The sequence below is a fragment of the Ochotona princeps genome, unplaced genomic scaffold (genome assembly GCF_030435755.1).
Source record: "Ochotona princeps isolate mOchPri1 unplaced genomic scaffold, mOchPri1.hap1 HAP1_SCAFFOLD_121, whole genome shotgun sequence".
In the NCBI taxonomy this organism is placed as follows: Eukaryota; Metazoa; Chordata; class Mammalia; order Lagomorpha; family Ochotonidae; genus Ochotona; species Ochotona princeps.
This window is the reverse complement of record NW_026696772.1, coordinates 111,817-127,518: the sequence shown is the minus strand read 5'-3', so window position 1 is coordinate 127,518 and position 15,702 is coordinate 111,817. Positions and strand designations below refer to the sequence as shown.

The 15,702-nt window shown below is 61.8% G+C and overlaps 1 protein-coding gene across 6 annotated transcripts in view; it reads right to left on the bottom strand.

Annotated features, from left to right (window-relative positions):
- MROH1 (maestro heat like repeat family member 1) overlaps positions 1 to 15,319 on the bottom strand; it is a 39,537-nt gene extending 24,218 nt beyond the window's left edge. For all 6 annotated transcript variants that reach the window (XM_058659429.1, XM_058659433.1, XM_058659431.1 and 3 more), the window contains exons 1-12: positions 15,245 to 15,319; positions 13,506 to 13,651; positions 11,155 to 11,286; positions 10,862 to 11,024; positions 10,671 to 10,769; positions 7,931 to 8,082; positions 7,495 to 7,635; positions 7,211 to 7,303; positions 6,109 to 6,187; positions 5,079 to 5,192; positions 1,688 to 1,761; positions 357 to 479 (exon numbers count right to left, since the gene is read on the bottom strand). In XM_058659429.1, the coding sequence (XP_058515412.1) occupies positions 357 to 479; positions 1,688 to 1,761; positions 5,079 to 5,192; positions 6,109 to 6,187; positions 7,211 to 7,303; positions 7,495 to 7,635; positions 7,931 to 8,082; positions 10,671 to 10,769; positions 10,862 to 11,024; positions 11,155 to 11,286; positions 13,506 to 13,651; positions 15,245 to 15,269 (1,341 nt within the window). In that variant the 5' untranslated portion in view covers positions 15,270 to 15,319. The remainder of the gene's footprint in view (positions 1 to 356; positions 480 to 1,687; positions 1,762 to 5,078; positions 5,193 to 6,108; positions 6,188 to 7,210; positions 7,304 to 7,494; positions 7,636 to 7,930; positions 8,083 to 10,670; positions 10,770 to 10,861; positions 11,025 to 11,154; positions 11,287 to 13,505; positions 13,652 to 15,244) is intronic.
- Positions 15,320 to 15,702: the final 383 nt, after the last annotated feature.

The following is a 15,702-nucleotide window of genomic DNA, read 5'->3' as shown; positions in this document are numbered from 1 at the left end:
GTCCTGCCCAATCAAGCCCTGTGGACCCATGGGGCTCGATCTGGGAGCTTGGCCAAGCATTTGGGGAGGAATGCGGCCAAATTTCCACACACTTTTCCAGGAGCCAAGAGAGGCGGGAAGCTGGCTCCTTCCACCTTAATTCCACAGGAAGTACAGGGGTGTCCCTGCTAGCTGGGAGCATGCCACAGGCAGCAGGGCCACCATGCCACCACGCTCGTGAGCCTGTGCTGCTCACGAGGCGCAGGGCAGCAGTTCAGGGTCACGGCCAGATCACGCTGCTGCCTCTGGAGCCGCTCGGCCTCTGCCAACAGAGGGCGCCTGGGCCAGGGTCCCCCAGCTTCCGGGCGGCCCCTTACCTCCTGCTCTGGGGGCAACGCACACTGCTGCACCAGGTACTCGACCATCGCCTCGCCTCCAGGCTGCTCCAGGTAGCCGTGGTGTGCCATGGCACTGATCACTTGTACCACGGCCCGCTTGACCTGCCCAGAGCCAAGGGGTTAGCATGAGTCAGGAGCCGACAGCACCCGCTCCCACACCATGCCCCTCACCAGAGGCCCTCCGCTCCCACCAGCAGCCTTGATGCCTGCCTGTCGGCTGTGGACAGCTGTCAGTCCCTCTCTGGCCTCCTGCCCCACATGTTCCAGGCCTGACCTACTCCTTTCTCTCATCCTGTGCCAAGCTATACCCTCAGTGCTGAGGCCCCACCCCAAACGGCTCTGTGCTCTGAGATGCCAACCGGCTCATTCCCTCCATCCGAGATCTGCCCCACCTGAGCTGTGGGGCTGGTGTTGTCAAAACTGGCTTCCTGGGTGGCACTGTGGGTGACAGGCCTGGCCTGCAGCTGGCATTCAGTTTTCTGCTTACACGTCCGCCACCCCTCCTGGGCTGTTCCCCCTCACGCATTCCCCCGCCCCCGGCATTCCCTGCTGTGAGGGCTGGGTCCTCTCTGCACCCAGGTATACCTCCCTGAGGCCTCAGGACACACGGAAGCCTGCCCAGACCCCAATGCTGCAGCTGGCCCCCATGCCTGCAAGAGCAGACAGGTAGCACGGGGCTGCAGGCGTGCCCCGGCTGGGTCGCTGGGACAAGCCCGCCAGGGGAGTCCACACTGAATGTGAGGGGCAGGGTGGCTGCGTAGTGGGGAGCCTGCCACAGGCGTGATGGGACTATGTGACAGTGGCTTCTGCGCAGACACAGTGAAAGCCCCACAAGGCCTGTCGGAGCAAGCCCAGGCCAGCCCGAGGGTGAGGCAGCCTGCTGCCCTGAGCCCGGGACCCTGCCAGGTAGTCCGGATGGTCAAAGGTGTGCCCAGAGAGGGCCTGGCCTCTGCACTGGGGTCACATGACTGGGATCACCTGACAGCACCCTGGGCAGAGACGTTCTGTGGAGGAGGGGCACACTCACAGGCAGGGCCTTCCCCCACTGCGGTCCTCTCACTCCCCCCCCCCCCCGGCTAGTTCACACGTGTCTTCTTGTGCTGCAAGTATGACCCAGTAGGTCACAGCCAGGGCCGTGTGGCGGGCCCGCAGGGAGCGTGTGCTAATGTCACGTGTGGTGGATGGCACCGACGAGATGCAGACATGGGCTGGGCACCTGCGCTGAGCGGGCTGCCAGGGTCAAGGGTGGCCACAGGCCCTGCTGCCCTGTCCCTGCTGTTCTAGGGGAGCTTGGGAGCCTGTGGCTTTACCTTGCTGTTGGTGTCTAGAAGCGGGAGGCGCATGGAAGACAGGATGAATGGCTTCTTCACTTCCATCTGGGCGGCTGCAAGAGACCAACTCATGGCTCAGGGTCACAGGCCCCAGCCAGCCACCCACACCTGTACCACCACTGCAGCCTGCATTCCAGGGGCCTGCCTGCCGGGCCCTCCCCACACAGAAGGACAGCAGGTCCAGGGGCCTGTCTGCCCGGCCCTCCCCACACAGGAGAGCAGGTCCAGGGGCCTGTCTGCCCGGCCCTCCCCACACAGGAGAGCAGGTCCAGGGGCCTGCCTGCCGGGCCCTCCCCACACAGGAGAGCAGGTCCAGGGGCCTGTCTGCCCGGCCCTCCCCACACAGGAGAGCAGGTCCAGGGGCCTGCCTGCCGGGCCCTCCCCACACAGGAGAGCAGGTCCAGGGGCCTGCCTGCCGGGCCCTCCCCACACAGAAGGACAGCAGGTCCAGGGGCCTGTCTGCCGGGCCCTCCCCACACAGAAGGACAGCAGGTCCAGGGGCCTGCCTGCCGGGCCCTCCCCTGCCCATCCTTCCCCAACACTGACCGTGCGCTCTCCTGCTCTCCCCAGCAAGCCCCCTGGTCTACAGGCCCTCAGTGCTGTGTCTGCCCTCTTTGGCTCCCTCTGTCCCAGGAGCCTCTTGGCCTTCTTAGCCCCCTGCTGAAGGCCTGGAAAGCAGTGGGGCTGCGTCAAGCGCCCAGTCCCACACTCCTGCTGGACCAGCCCAGCTCCTTTACCACAGTCATCCCAGGAAGATCTCTCTTTCAACCCTTTGGGGACAGGAGGCACTGGCAGAACAGTGGGGGTGCCAGGGCCCTGCCCACTGCCCGGCTTGGCGCAGCGCTGGCAGCAACAGCTGTCTTTGCTGCAATGACCAGGAGGAGGTGCTGAGAGCCCGTTGGACAGCCACATGCAAAAGCCGGAACACTGGAAACAAAACAGCCCCTGGCATGGAAGACAGGACAACTGGGCTCTGATCAGACTGAGCCGCCAGCACTCTGCGACAGAGCTGGCTGCCTCAGAAACTACAGGAGGGCCTGGCGTGGTAGCCTAGCAGCTAAAGTCCTCGCCTTGTATGCACCAGGATCCCATCTGGGCACAGGTTCTAATCTCAGCAGCCCTGCTTCCGATCCAGCTCCCTGCTTGTGGTCTGGGAAAGCAGTGGAGGACGGCCCAAGGCCTTGGGACCCTGCAGTCATGTGGGAGATCTGGAGGAGGCTCCTGGCTCCTGGCTTCAGATTGGCTCAGCTCTGGCCATTGTGACAACATGGGGCGTGAACCAGCAGATGGAAGATCTTTCTGTCTCTCCTCCTCTCCGTATATCTGACTTTCCAATAAAAAGAAAATAAATCCTTAAAAAGAAATCATAGAGCGCCTGTGCAACTTTTGTCTATTTTATTTGAAATGCTGTTACAGAAATAGAAATCTTCCATCCAGTGGTTCACTACCCAGATGACCACAACTGTGAGAGTAAGGGAAGAACTTCAAAGGAAAATAAGGTGACTTCCTTAAAAAAATGATGTAATTAACTTGAAAGAGTTATGGGAAAAAGAGGTCTTGCATCTGCTGGGTCACTCCCCAGTGGTCAGGAGCCAGGAGCTCCTTCCACGCCCCCATGTGGGAGCAGGGACCCAAGGACTTGGCCCACCCCCTACTGCAGGTCATTAGCAGCGAACTGGATCAGAGGCAGGGCAGCTGGGACTTGGATTGGCACCCATATGGGATGCCAACACTGCAGGTGGAGGATCAGCATACTATGTCACTGTGCCAGCCTCCAGAACGACCTGTGAAAAGCACAACACGGCTCAGGACTAAAGAGTGAGCGCTGGTTAAGGAGGCACAGGCACTGCACGTCCAAAGATTCCATTTCCCTCGCCCGGCCTGAAGAGTCACCCAACCTTCCACCCTCGATGTCCTCCTCTGTGAACACAGACACCCAGGAGGGGCAGGGGCTCACGGACGTGCTGATGGACCAGGGCTAGCCAGTCACGCTGCCGCCTAGACTGCCAGCATGCTATACGGATGCTCACTCAGTTCCCAGCTGTTCCACTTCCAGTCCTGGCCAGTACCCAGCTACCATGCCTGGGAACGCAGCACCGACGTCCCTAGCTTCTTTCACCTGGCCTTTCCCTGCCATTATGGCCATTTGGTAAGTCAATCAGTGGGTGGAGGGCCTCTCTTCTCTTTCTTTCCTTGGGACTGCGCTGTGCTGCGGGGCATCCAGCCCCTGGAGCATCAGCATCCCGTATTGGAGCTACAGTTCAAATCCCCGCTGTCCTGTTTCTGATCAGCTGCCTGTACTCCACCAGTGCCAGGGGTCATGGACACTGGACACGTCTCCCCACGTGGCCCTCCTCGCCACTCTGGTTGCTAAAGAAATAAAATACATCCTAGAGACAATGCCAGAGGGCACCTGTGGCTAAGCGTCCTGTGGACTAGGGTGATACTGCCAGCAGTATGTTCCCCTGCCCCACATCTCCTGTCCCAGAGGCCCCCCTACGCTGCCCTGGGCTGCCAAGGGCTGGCAGGTCTGACCGGTGGCCTCAGGCAGCCTCTGGCTGGGACAGGCCCAGCAGGGCTCATGCTGTGCCTCAGTCCTGGCTACCACTGAACCTTTGCTCTGGCCCACCCCCACGCAGCGCTGCCCCTCCAGCTGCAGGCCACAGACCAGGGTGAGCATCCATGCACCCTACAGCAGGGAGAAGAGGCTGGGCCTGTGGCCACGTAGGGACTCCTGTGTCCTGTTTGGTTCACGACCTGCTCCAGTCAGTGGTGACCGTGCCTGAGCTTCTGGGGCACACAAGAGCCAGTCATGGGCCTCACAGATTCGCACCTGGAAAACCAACTCCTTTCTTCAGGCTTCCAACCAACCAGTTAAATGGGCCTTTGGAGAAGCGTTCATGAACCCAGCCACCTAACAGTGCAAACAGAAGGCCCGGCTGGGGGCCCGGCAGCTTAAGTCCTCGCCTTGAACGCACCAGGATCCCATATGGGTGCTAGTTCTAATCCCGGCAGCTCCACTTCCCATCCAGCTCCCTGCTTGTGGCCTGGGAAAGCAGTCAAGGACGGCCCAATGCTTTGGGACACTGCACCCGTGTGGGAGACCTGGAAGAAGTTCCTGGTTCCCGGCTTCGGATCAGCATGCACTGGCCCGTTGCAGTTCACTTGGGGAGTGAATCATCAGATGGAAGATCTTCCTCTCTGCCTCTCCTCCTCTCGTATATCTGACTTTGTAATCAAATAAATGAATCTTAAAAAAAAAAAAAAAAAAAAAGAAGGCCCGGCTGGCCTGGGAGCCACTGGCTGAAGGTGCACCACGTCTGAAGTCTCGATGGACAAGACGGACATCCCCCGGCGCAAGGACACTCACCAGCCGTGTTGATGACATGTCTCAGGATCTGCAGACTGCCCACACGGAGCCTCTCATTGCTGCTGTCCAGCTTGGGCAGCAGGAAGGCCAGCAGGCGGTCGGGCAGGCAGCAGGCTACGAAGCAATATGGGCAGCAGGCACCATTTGCAATGCTCTCCTTGTGGCCGTGCCAGGCCTGGGGCCTGCCTCTCCTGGTGCCCAACCCCGGGGCCCGCCTCTGTGCACCTCCCTGTCCTAGGTGCCCAGGCCCACCAGGAGGAGGGTGGAGGATGCCCAGGCCCACCGGGGTGGGAGGCCTGGGGCCAGCCTCTGTACACCCTTATGTCCTGGGTGCCCAGGCCCACCAGGGGGAGGGGGGGGAGGCCTGGGGCCCACCTCTGTGATCCTCCCTGTCCTGGGTGCCCAGGCCCACTGGGGCGAGAGGTGACGATGCCCAGGCCCACCATGAGGGGTGGTAAGTCGCTCAGCAGACCACACCCAAGGGGATGGAATGGGACTGGCACCAGAGCCTGCAAGGCCTCAGCCCTGTGGCCCACATGGTACCTGGTGTACATACCAGTTTGTAACCCCTGAGGGACTCACGAGGGCCCTCAGCGCCCACCCCCAGGCCCTCTGAGGTTGTGGGCGTCTCCCCAGCACCCAGTGCCACCTAGCCTTCAGGGCACCGCTGGCAGGCGTCTCAGCAGCTCCTCCTCCCTCAACCACCGGTCGCCCATTCTACAGCAGCCCTCCCCTCGGGCTCCTCCCTGTTCAGCCCCTGCCCTAGGACCTGAGCAGAGGCAAACGCTGAGGTGCGGGGATGGGACAGACAGGCAGAGCCCGTGACGCTCAAGAGAATAGTGCCATGGGCTGAGGATGGCCAGGCAAGGCTGAGAATGTCACAGTGCCACAGCCAGGAGCCAAGGCGCGGGCATGGAACCCAGGAGGCTCCTGCCCACACAGGGAAGCCCCGAACCACAGGTGCAGCTAGGTCCGGTCAGGATCTCCCATGTGCAGCAGCCAGCGGCCCCTGGGGCTCCAGCCCTCTTACCCAGCACGGTGAAACAGCGCAGCACCTCCTTTTGGTTGCTCTGTACCATGGGGCTAGAGGACTCCACAGGCACACAGATCTGTCCGGGACGGGGGCAGGGTCACCCTGTGCCTGCCAGGCCCAGCAGCACAGGGGGCCAGAGGCCTCCATGGGGGGACAGGCTAACACTGCTGACTTTAGGCACTGGCCAGGCCCAGCCCTGGCCAGTGTGGCCATTCAGGGAGTGAATGAGCCAATGGGTAGATTCCTCTCTGTGCCCAGCACACAAGAGCAGCAAGCTAGAGGCCAGGACGGGAGCAGCTGTTCTGCTTGACGCCCAAGAGGCCGTGCCCACGGCCCAGTGCCTGGGTTGTCCCCAGCTCTAGCTCCCTGTTAATGCACAACAGAAGGCACGTGGGAGACCTGGGGGATGCTCCTAGATTCAGACATCGTCCCTCCGGGAGCGAACCAGCACATGGAAGAGCTCTCTCTCTCCTAACTCTGCCTCTCAAATTTAAAAAAGAAAATCTAAATTTAAAAAGTTGGTTTTTAAACATCTATTTGTTTTTGTCTGAAAAGCAGGTTTTACACAGAGAGGTTGTCCGTCTATACTCTGGTCAATTTTCCAAATGCCCAGAGCAACAGGGACTGGGCCAGGCCACAGGCTGGAGCCAAGTACCAGCCACCCAAGCCATTGGCAGCTGCCCCCAGGACTCAGAACTCAGACGGGGGAGGGTGACAGTCCCCCTGCAGTCCCCATCCAGTCCTAAAGATCCCCTTCAGAACAGCTGGCCCCTTCTCTGTGGCCCAGAATGAGGCTGCGGGGCCAGAGCAGACCCAGCAAGCCACACACCCATCCTTGCTTCACTCCGAGACGTGCCCTTGCCGTCCTCTCGCACTCACACCTCCATCATCAGTCACAGCCCCCAGCCCTTTCCAGGGCCATGGGCAAGCACCTCCTGTAACCCTGGGTCCCTGCACAGCCAGCTGCATTCAGCCCCTCCAAGACTCCCCTGCCTCTGTCCACGCAGCAGCCACACTGGGCTCTCCAGCAGCACACGCCTGGCACTGCTGGAAAGGCATGAGCATGGCTGTGCCTCCACGGTTCCCAAGAGGCTCCTACCTGCATGTGCAGCGCCGCCAGGAGGGTGTCGAGCTGCGCCTCCAACGTGCGGCTGCCCACGCTCACGGCTGCCTGGAGGATCTGGCCCAGGCTCTGCTCAGGGCAGGGAAGAGGGACCAGGAGTCTACCTCCCGCCTCCCCACGACAAGCTGTGGGCACACAGGGCTGCCCCCGAGGCTCAACAGGGGTTCCCCAGGCTCCCATCCTTCACAGCCCAGTACTGAATCTCCCTCCCCGCTGCCAGGGGGCCCATCTGAGGGGTCTCTGAGGATGAGCCAGGGCACCTTGGACACGTGGAAGGCCTCTGCGTGCTTCTTGTAGAGCCCAAGGACGGCAGGCAGGAGCTTGGGGAGCTGCTCCTCCAGCTTCTCCCCAGGCAGCAGGTGGCTCATGGGCCCCAGGGCCTCCACCACAGCAAGCCGGAGCTGCAGACACAGAAGGCCCGCCAGCGAGCCGCTGCCTGAGCTCCGACAGGCCCAGCAGCAGAGGTCAGCGTGCAGCTGGGCAGTGGTCCTGGCCAGCAGCTGGCGTGAGGTACTCAGGGCCTCCCCCACTTTCCGTGGGAGGGTCCAAAGGCTCAGCGACTGCAGGCCATCCTCTGCCTCCTCCAGCCAGAGCCCACAGAGGCAGGAGGGGCCTTAGGGTGGGAAGGCAGCAGGTCGGGGCCTGTCTGAACCGGTCCTGGGCTCCGTGCAGCCACAGGAACCAGAGGGGCGGTACCTTGGCTTCTCGACTCTGCAGCCAATGGTGGAAGAGGACATCATAGGCGCTGGCGAGGTCAGCAGCAAAGGTGTCCTTCCTGACAGTGGGGTCTGGGGCCTGGTCCAGGTTGGCGAGGTACTCCAGGGCACTCTCACTAAAGTGCTGCAGGGCTGCAACGGCCACTGGAACTCACCCGATGCACACGGCTTGCACCACTGCCCGCTCTAGCACACCCGCCAGCCAACCCAGACACCAGCACCTCGCTGGGCCACCATTCCCTGACCCCACATCCCCTGGAACCACAGAACAGGCCTTGATGTGCCCGTGAGATCCACTCCCAGGAGGCCCCAGCAGACACAAGGAAGGCCGCACAATGCAGGGGCAGGCCAGGTCACCACCAGCAGGCAGACAGGAAGCACATGTCACCTCCCAGCCTCTGCCTGGGCCGTGAGGATCCGAGGGTCTGCCACCGTAGCTGTACCGGGGATTCCCCAGGAGGGCAGCCCCTGGCCACATGGCCCACCTGCTACTCTGGTAAGGAACTATGAAGAGGCCCCTCGCTCCACAGCCCCTCCAGTGGCAGTCCACAGGCTGCACAGAGGCAGCCCTGGCCTGGGTGAACTGAGGACGCACCAAGGAGTGGACAGAGGCCAGGGCTGTGGGGTCTTCTATGTCACCACCTGAGGTTTAAGTGGCCATAGCCATCCAGGCAAAGTCTGGGAGACAATGGCTGCGGGCCGTGCCCAGGTGCAGGTCTAGGCTCAGGAGAATGGAGGGCGATCCCCAAAGGAGCAGCCAAGGCAGAATCCTTCTGCACACACAGAAAGAGCAGCTGACAGCAGAAGCACATGGGGGCCTGGCACGTCCAGGCCGGACCATGTGACATCTCTGGGAGCCGAAGGGGTGCTCAGAACACCGGACAGGTCCACACACTCTACGAAGCAGCACAGACCCCAACAGCTGGGGACCCTGCTGCCCGTTCCTCTCGGCTCCTCTGGACCGTCAACCCCTGACGAGCGGAGGGGCAGCAGCTCTGGACGCAGATGCTGGGTAGAATGGCGGCTGCCCGTGGCTGGCCTGGACCCCGAGTGGGCTGGTGATTCGGATATGGCAGAGCACCGGCCCCTGGCTGCCCACATAGCCAATACCTCGGCTTCCTGGGCTCACAAAGCAGATGCTGCCTAACCTCTTCAGCATCTTCACTTGATGCCAGCGCTGCAGTGCAGCCGGTTAGCCGCCATGTGTAGACTCATGACGTGGGCCCTGTTGTTCAGTTTCTGAGCCGCCTTCCTGCTGACACACACCCTGAGGGGCAGCAGCGCCTGGGTCACCCACCCACAGGGGTGAGCTGACAGAGTCCCAGGCTCCTGAATGCCACCTGGCCATCTGGGGAGTAAACCGACTCACGGAGACCAACCTCTCTTTCAATTAAGTAAGTAAATATGAAAGAGAAAAACCACTGAACCCGGCACAAGACAACCATGTGGTGGCTCCCCTGGCAGTGCCCAGGGCTTGCAGGACTTCTGGTGGTTCCCTGGCAATTCCCAGGGCTTGCAGGACTTTCAGGGGCTCCCCTGGCAGTGCCCAGGGCTTGCAGGACTTCTGGCAGCACCCCTGGCAGTGACCAGTTAGGGTTTCAGGGGACTTCTGGTGGCTCCCCTGGCAGTGCCCAGTTAGGGTTTCGGGAGACTGGCTCTGGGCCCCAGCATGCGACTTTTCTTCACCCACTCCTCCACTGTCTGCTTTCTTTAAATCCAGTCCCTGAAGCTCAGCTGTCTTTTCCAAAGCTGCCCATCTCCTTCCATTCCCCCCCCCCCCCCCACGGCCAGGCTCCCCATGCACTCCCCTACTCTGCAAGGCAGCTGGAACTGTGGCCGCCCACGCAGCGGGCTCCTGGTCCTGCACTCCTCCAGGCAACACATCACCTGCAGTGTCGCACACCAGGCTTCCTTCTCAAGGCTGCGTCTGCACCCTCAGATCCCAGCCGAGGGAGCAGGCCCCTCCCCTGTGCAGGTACAGCGACCAGAGCCATGAGGCTCAGAAGTGCTGTGGAGCGCTCAGTGCCAGCCTGGCACGGACCAGCAGCCTCATGGTCCCAGGAAACTCACTCCACCATCCGGGTCCACCTCCAGCAGATGGCCACCCTGTGCAACTCCTGCAGTGTTTTCCCAGCTGGAAACTTGCCGCATAGGCACCCCAAGTCCCACAGCTCTTGGAGACTCTGTCCCAAACCCCACTCTCATCTAACTTTTGTCGCTCAGCCAAAGGCCTTTGAAGGGAGACGCTGGACATGAATCAGAGAAGTTGGTGGGGACAAGGGGTGCAGCAGGAGGCCCACCACTCTGCTGGTGTCCAAGGGTCACTGTGTGCGGGTGTGGGGTCAGCACGTGGACTGAGTGTCCAGGGCTCGGCACACACGGGTCCTCAGAGCCACAGCAGCCCAGACCCAGCAGGAAGGGCCCATGGTGTAAAATGGGCTGCTAACCTGTCAGCACACTGTCCCACACCTGGGGGCTGCCTGCCCAGTGCACGGCCCTGCCTACACAGCTCAAGCAACTGCTGTCCCCTAAGCCAGACACTGCAGTCACAGGGAGCCAGGGCTAAGAGGACAGGAGCAGGGAGAAACAGGTGCAAGCTGCGAAGCCGAGGATGCGGGTTCCCGCCCAGCCTGCGTCCAGCAGCTCTCCTGTAGCCCAGCCAGACCCCATACGGCCCCAAGGCGAGGGGCGAGGCAGGCAGCACCCACGCGCACTCTTACCGCAGCACAGCACAGCTCGCATGGTGTCGTGCTTGGCCATGCCCAGCATGGGCAGCATGGTGCTCAGGATGGACGGCAAGAAGGGCACTGTGCCAAACACTGTGGGGGCAGGGTGGTCAGGAGGGTGTCAGGTGGCCCCTGCCCACGCGCCCAGCACACAGGCCAGGCCCCAGGCCCCGAGGGCAGCATACCGTTGGAGACTGACAGGCCAGCTAAGGTCTGCAGCACGAGTGGGTGAGGCAGAAGCCCCGGCTGCAACTTGCTCAGCACCTCCTCCATCACAGGGTTGATGACATGCTTGCCCACAGCCACCAGTACACTGCTCGCCGCCGGCTGCCAGTCTCCAACCAGCTCCTGCCCAAAGCCAGAGGGACAGCCTGGACCTTCCAGGCGGAGGGGCACACAGATGCGGGGCTGGGAGGCAGTGGGAAGCAGGCTGTCCTCTCCCGTGCTGGCCAGTGAGGGCCACAGCAGAGGCACGCACCTTGGTCCTGGTCATCTCACTGGACGCCAGCAGGAGGACGGTGCTGGCCGTGGCCTCATCCAGCTTGCACGTGTGACTGTTCAGGACTGTCCCCATGGCCCTCAGGACCATCGCGCGGTACGGGGGTGCCAGCTGAGGAGGGCAGCGAGAGGCACCCCGTGAGCCACACCCTCCTTTTGCTGGTGCCCGGGAGTCGCTGTACGGGGATGTGCCAGAGCCACCGTGCAGGGCGAGGGCAGCAGCTGCCAGGCACACAAGACTGCAGCTCCTGCCTGCGGCATGGCCCTGCTGAGCCCGCACCTTGGCCCTGCCCCGAGCCTGGCCAGACTCCCATGCCCAGCCCTGGCTCTGCCAAGGCCCAGGCCACTCTTGCACACAGTCCTATTACCTCCTCCTTTCTGGCCACCCCTGCACGGTGCTTGTCTCAAGGAAGCACAGCACAGGCTGGCCACAGTCTTCACACCCAGGGCCAGCCACAGCACACACGGCACCTGTCCCCAAAGGCACCGTACCAGCCTGGCAGACACCCCAGCACACCAGCCTGAGAGCAGCTGGGGTGAGAACACGCCAGGCACGGCTGGAGAAGGTCACAGGGAGGCAGCTCTGGAGACAGCAGCAGCAGGCAGCCAGCAAGTCTGGGTCTCACCTTGAAGCCATGTGCACGAGGCTGGCAGAAGGCTGGCGGGAGACCACCTGACAGGGACCCAACCTGGGGTGAGCTGCTGCCTGCCACGGCTGTGCGGGCCAGAGAACAGCCATGCTGTTTCCCAACGGGCACCCCAGGAATGAGCCCGCACACTCTCCCACTGCCAGGCCCTGGAGAGCTTCACTTTGGGTTTTGTCAGCCCTGAAGGCAGAGGCCTCTGAGCCTGGACACAGGAAGTACTGTTCACTCCCCCAGGCGCTCGGACCGGGCGCCCCCTGCAGGCGGCCGCAGACACAGCGAGACGCACACCTGAGAGCCAGCGGTCAGAGAACAGGCCAACTAGGACACCTGCAGCCACTCCAGCAAACAGGACCCCGCCCGCCCCCTTCACCCTGGCTCCCCACCAAAGAGGGCCCTGGGAGTGGCAGATGTGGGCTGAGTCTGCTCCAGTTCTGGGGCACAGCCAAGCCCCAGTTCCCAGAGGAACTTGGGGAGCTCTCTGTCTACCAGCCCTTGCGTCCCCTCTCAATCCATAAGAACAGCCTCTAGTTTGGCCACAGTGGGATACACATCCCTGGAGATGTTGGCGTGTCTGACCTCAAGTCGCATCCTGCAGCAAGGTGGCCAAATATGGCCTCAGAACTAGGCCACCTGTGCAGGGACACGGGAGCCCACCCCAAGAAGGACAGTCAGCTGCAGGGCCCTTACACATCAAACTGCCATACAATAAGAAGCAGAAGGTGCAGGACATTACGCCCGGAGCCAGCATCCGGTGGCAGCTCTGAGCCCACGGCCAGCACAGGCTGGCTGGCCAGCTGACCACTGTAGGCGGTGTGCCTACCTCTCACAGCTTAGCTAGGTAGGCACTGGATGGAGAAGACAGCTCGCTCCGACCGGGGGCTCAGCAGGCGTGCCATGCCCTCTCCTCTCAGGCCAGCTCTCCCGCGGGAGCCAACAAACCCTCCCTCAGGCAGGAACCCAGCCATCCCCAGGGCACAAGGGAGTGGGGGGAGGGTCTACCCTCTGCAGGCCAGCCTCCACCTGCTGGAGGCACAGGCTGAGGCACAGCCCCACGATCTGACCCGGGGGGGGGGGGGAGTAGGAAGTACCTTGTCCACGGCCCCACGATCTGACCCGGGGGGGGGTAGGAAGTACCTTGTCCATGGCCCCACGATCTGACCCGGGGGGGGGGAGTAGGAAGTACCTTGTCCACGGCCCCACGATCTGACCCGGGGGGGGGGGAGTAGGAAGTACCTTGTCCACGGCCCCACGATCTGACCCGGGGGGGGGGGGTAGGAAGTACCTTGTCCACGGCCCCACGATCTGACCCGGGGGGGGGTAGGAAGTACCTTGTCCACGGCCCCACGATCTGACCCGGGGGTAAGAAGTACCTTGTCCACGGCCCCACGATCTGACCCGGGGGTAAGAAGTACCTTGTCCACGGCCCCACGATCTGACCCGGGGGTAAGAAGTACCTTGTCCACGGCCCCACGATCTGACCCGGGGGGGGGGTAGGAAGTACCTTGTCCACGGCCCCACGATCTGACCCGGGGGGGGTAGGAAGTACCTTGTCCACGGCCCCACGATCTGACCGGGGGGGGGGGTAGGAAGTACCTTGTCCACGGCCCCACGATCTGACCCGGGGGAGGGGGGTAAGAAGTACCTTGTCCACGGCCCCACGATCTGACCCGGGGGTAGGAAGTACCTTGTCCTGTTGCCGCAGGAACTCCTCGCAGGCCTGCAGCATCTCCACGGGCCGCTCCTGCCCAAGGGAGCACAGCGCCCCACACACCTGCTCCTGCACCACCGGGTCCTTGTCGCTGATGGCCTCGAGCAGGGGCCGGGCCAGCTCTGCGGACACACAGCCCTGTCATTTACCAGCAGCTGCCCAAGCTGTCCCTGGCACAGCACCCCCGGGGCCACCCTGTCGACTGGCCACACCTATGTCCAGGCACACTGGCCTGAGCTGCCCTCATGCCCCTCAGGGCCCAGGGGGCACTGCCACCCTGACACGTGGGTCAGCCCCAGAGGGCCGTGACACGGAGTACCCCTGAGTTCTGCCAGCCATGACAGGTAGGCCTGCGGTCCACCGCCCAGCCGAGTAAGGCTTGGACTGATGTTCCCGAGGCCCACGTCCACACCCCTTGCGACCCTGGGCGAGACTGGCCCGCTGTGACTTTGCCTCCCATGAGAGTCCCCTGGACGGGCAGACATGGAGTGAGGACATGGGTGATGAGGACTGACAAAACGCAGCCACAGCACTGAGAAGGCGTGCACCCGGGACAGGGCAGGCAGGGCAGGACCTTCCCTGAGCGGACAGCCGCACTCCAACAGCTCCAGTGCAAACTCACATCTCACTAACCCTGACTCCACACACAGACAATACATTTCTCCCCGAGGCCTCTGCCATCCCACCTTCCAAATCAAAATAAACTAGTCATTAAATAATTACCACATTCCAAATGGGCTAGAAGCACCACTTGCTTTTTTGATTTGTTTTGTTTTTTTAAGATTATTTATTTTTATTGGAAAGTCAACTTTACAGGGAGAAGGAGACACAGAGGGAAACAGCCTCCATCCACTTGTTCACTCCCCAAGTGGCCGCAACAGCTGGAGCTGAGCCAATCCAGGGCCAGGAGTCAGGAGCCTCTTCTGGGTCGCCCACACAGGTGCACAGTCCCCAGGCTTTGGGCCGTCCTCCTCTGCTTTCCCAGGCCACAAGCAGGGAGCTGGATCGAAGTGCAGCAGCCAGGAAATGGACTGGTGCCTGTATGGGACCCCGGCACAGGCAAGGTGAGGATTTTAGCCACTAGGCTAATGCTTCAGGCCCCGCCACTTGTTTTTATAATAAAAACTTGGAGAAAGGGTCTGGCATGATGGCTCAGTAGCGAAATCCTTGTCCTGCATGCATGGGGATCCCACATGGGCGCCGGTTCTAATCCTGGCTGCCTCACTTTCTATCCAGCTCCCTGCTTGTGGCCTGGGAAAGCAGAGGAGGACAGCCCAAAGCCTGGGGACCCTGCACCCGCGTGGGAGACCCTAAAGAAGCTCCTGGCTCCTAGCTCTGGACTGGCTCAGCTCCAGCCATTGAGGCCACCTGAGGAGTGAACCAGTGGACAGATCTTTCTCTGTGTATCTCCTTCTCTCTGTAAATCTACCCTTCTAATAAAAATAAATAATAAATCTCCAAAAAAGGAAAACAACTTGGAGGAAGCACTTTCTTCAAGACAGATTCCTTTACACCAAATCTACACCAAATCGACACCAAATCTACACCAAATCGACACCAAATCTACACCAAATCGGCGGGCACACAGAGCACCCCTGGGCCCAGAGGGCATCTGAGCAGTCACTGGATACCTGGCCGTGACCCCACCCTGAGCACACCCTGAGCAGGCCCTGTCACAGGAGCAGGCGCCCAGGCCCCACTCAGCACACACTCACTCCTCACGCAGGATGCGGCGCTCATGTCCGAGGTTGTGGCCTCCTCCCCGCTGAGCCACGGCGGCCTCTGATCTGGAAGAACAACAGCCGCTTCCTCAGTCCCGGAGCACCTTGGCTGCAGCAGCTAACTCGTGCGGGTGCGCATGTGCGTGACCTGGTTCTCAGGCAAACATCCCTGCCGCCTTTCGGTAGAGCTGCTTGGACGGAAATGAAGCATCCAGCTCGCCCTGCGCTGGGCAATGGCCACCAGGCCCACCACAGGCCCAGGCAGTCCCCATCATCACCAGCTCAGCTCCCCCCTCACGCCCCAAACGGGACAGACACACACCAAGTATGTCCGCCAAGGACGACCCACAGAACAGGGTGCCTGCACGTTTCCTTGTGCTGTGTGCCATGGGCACAGGCCCTGTCCTTCTGCCCCCAAGTCTAGGGCGCCTTCCAAGGCCCAGTCAGCTTCC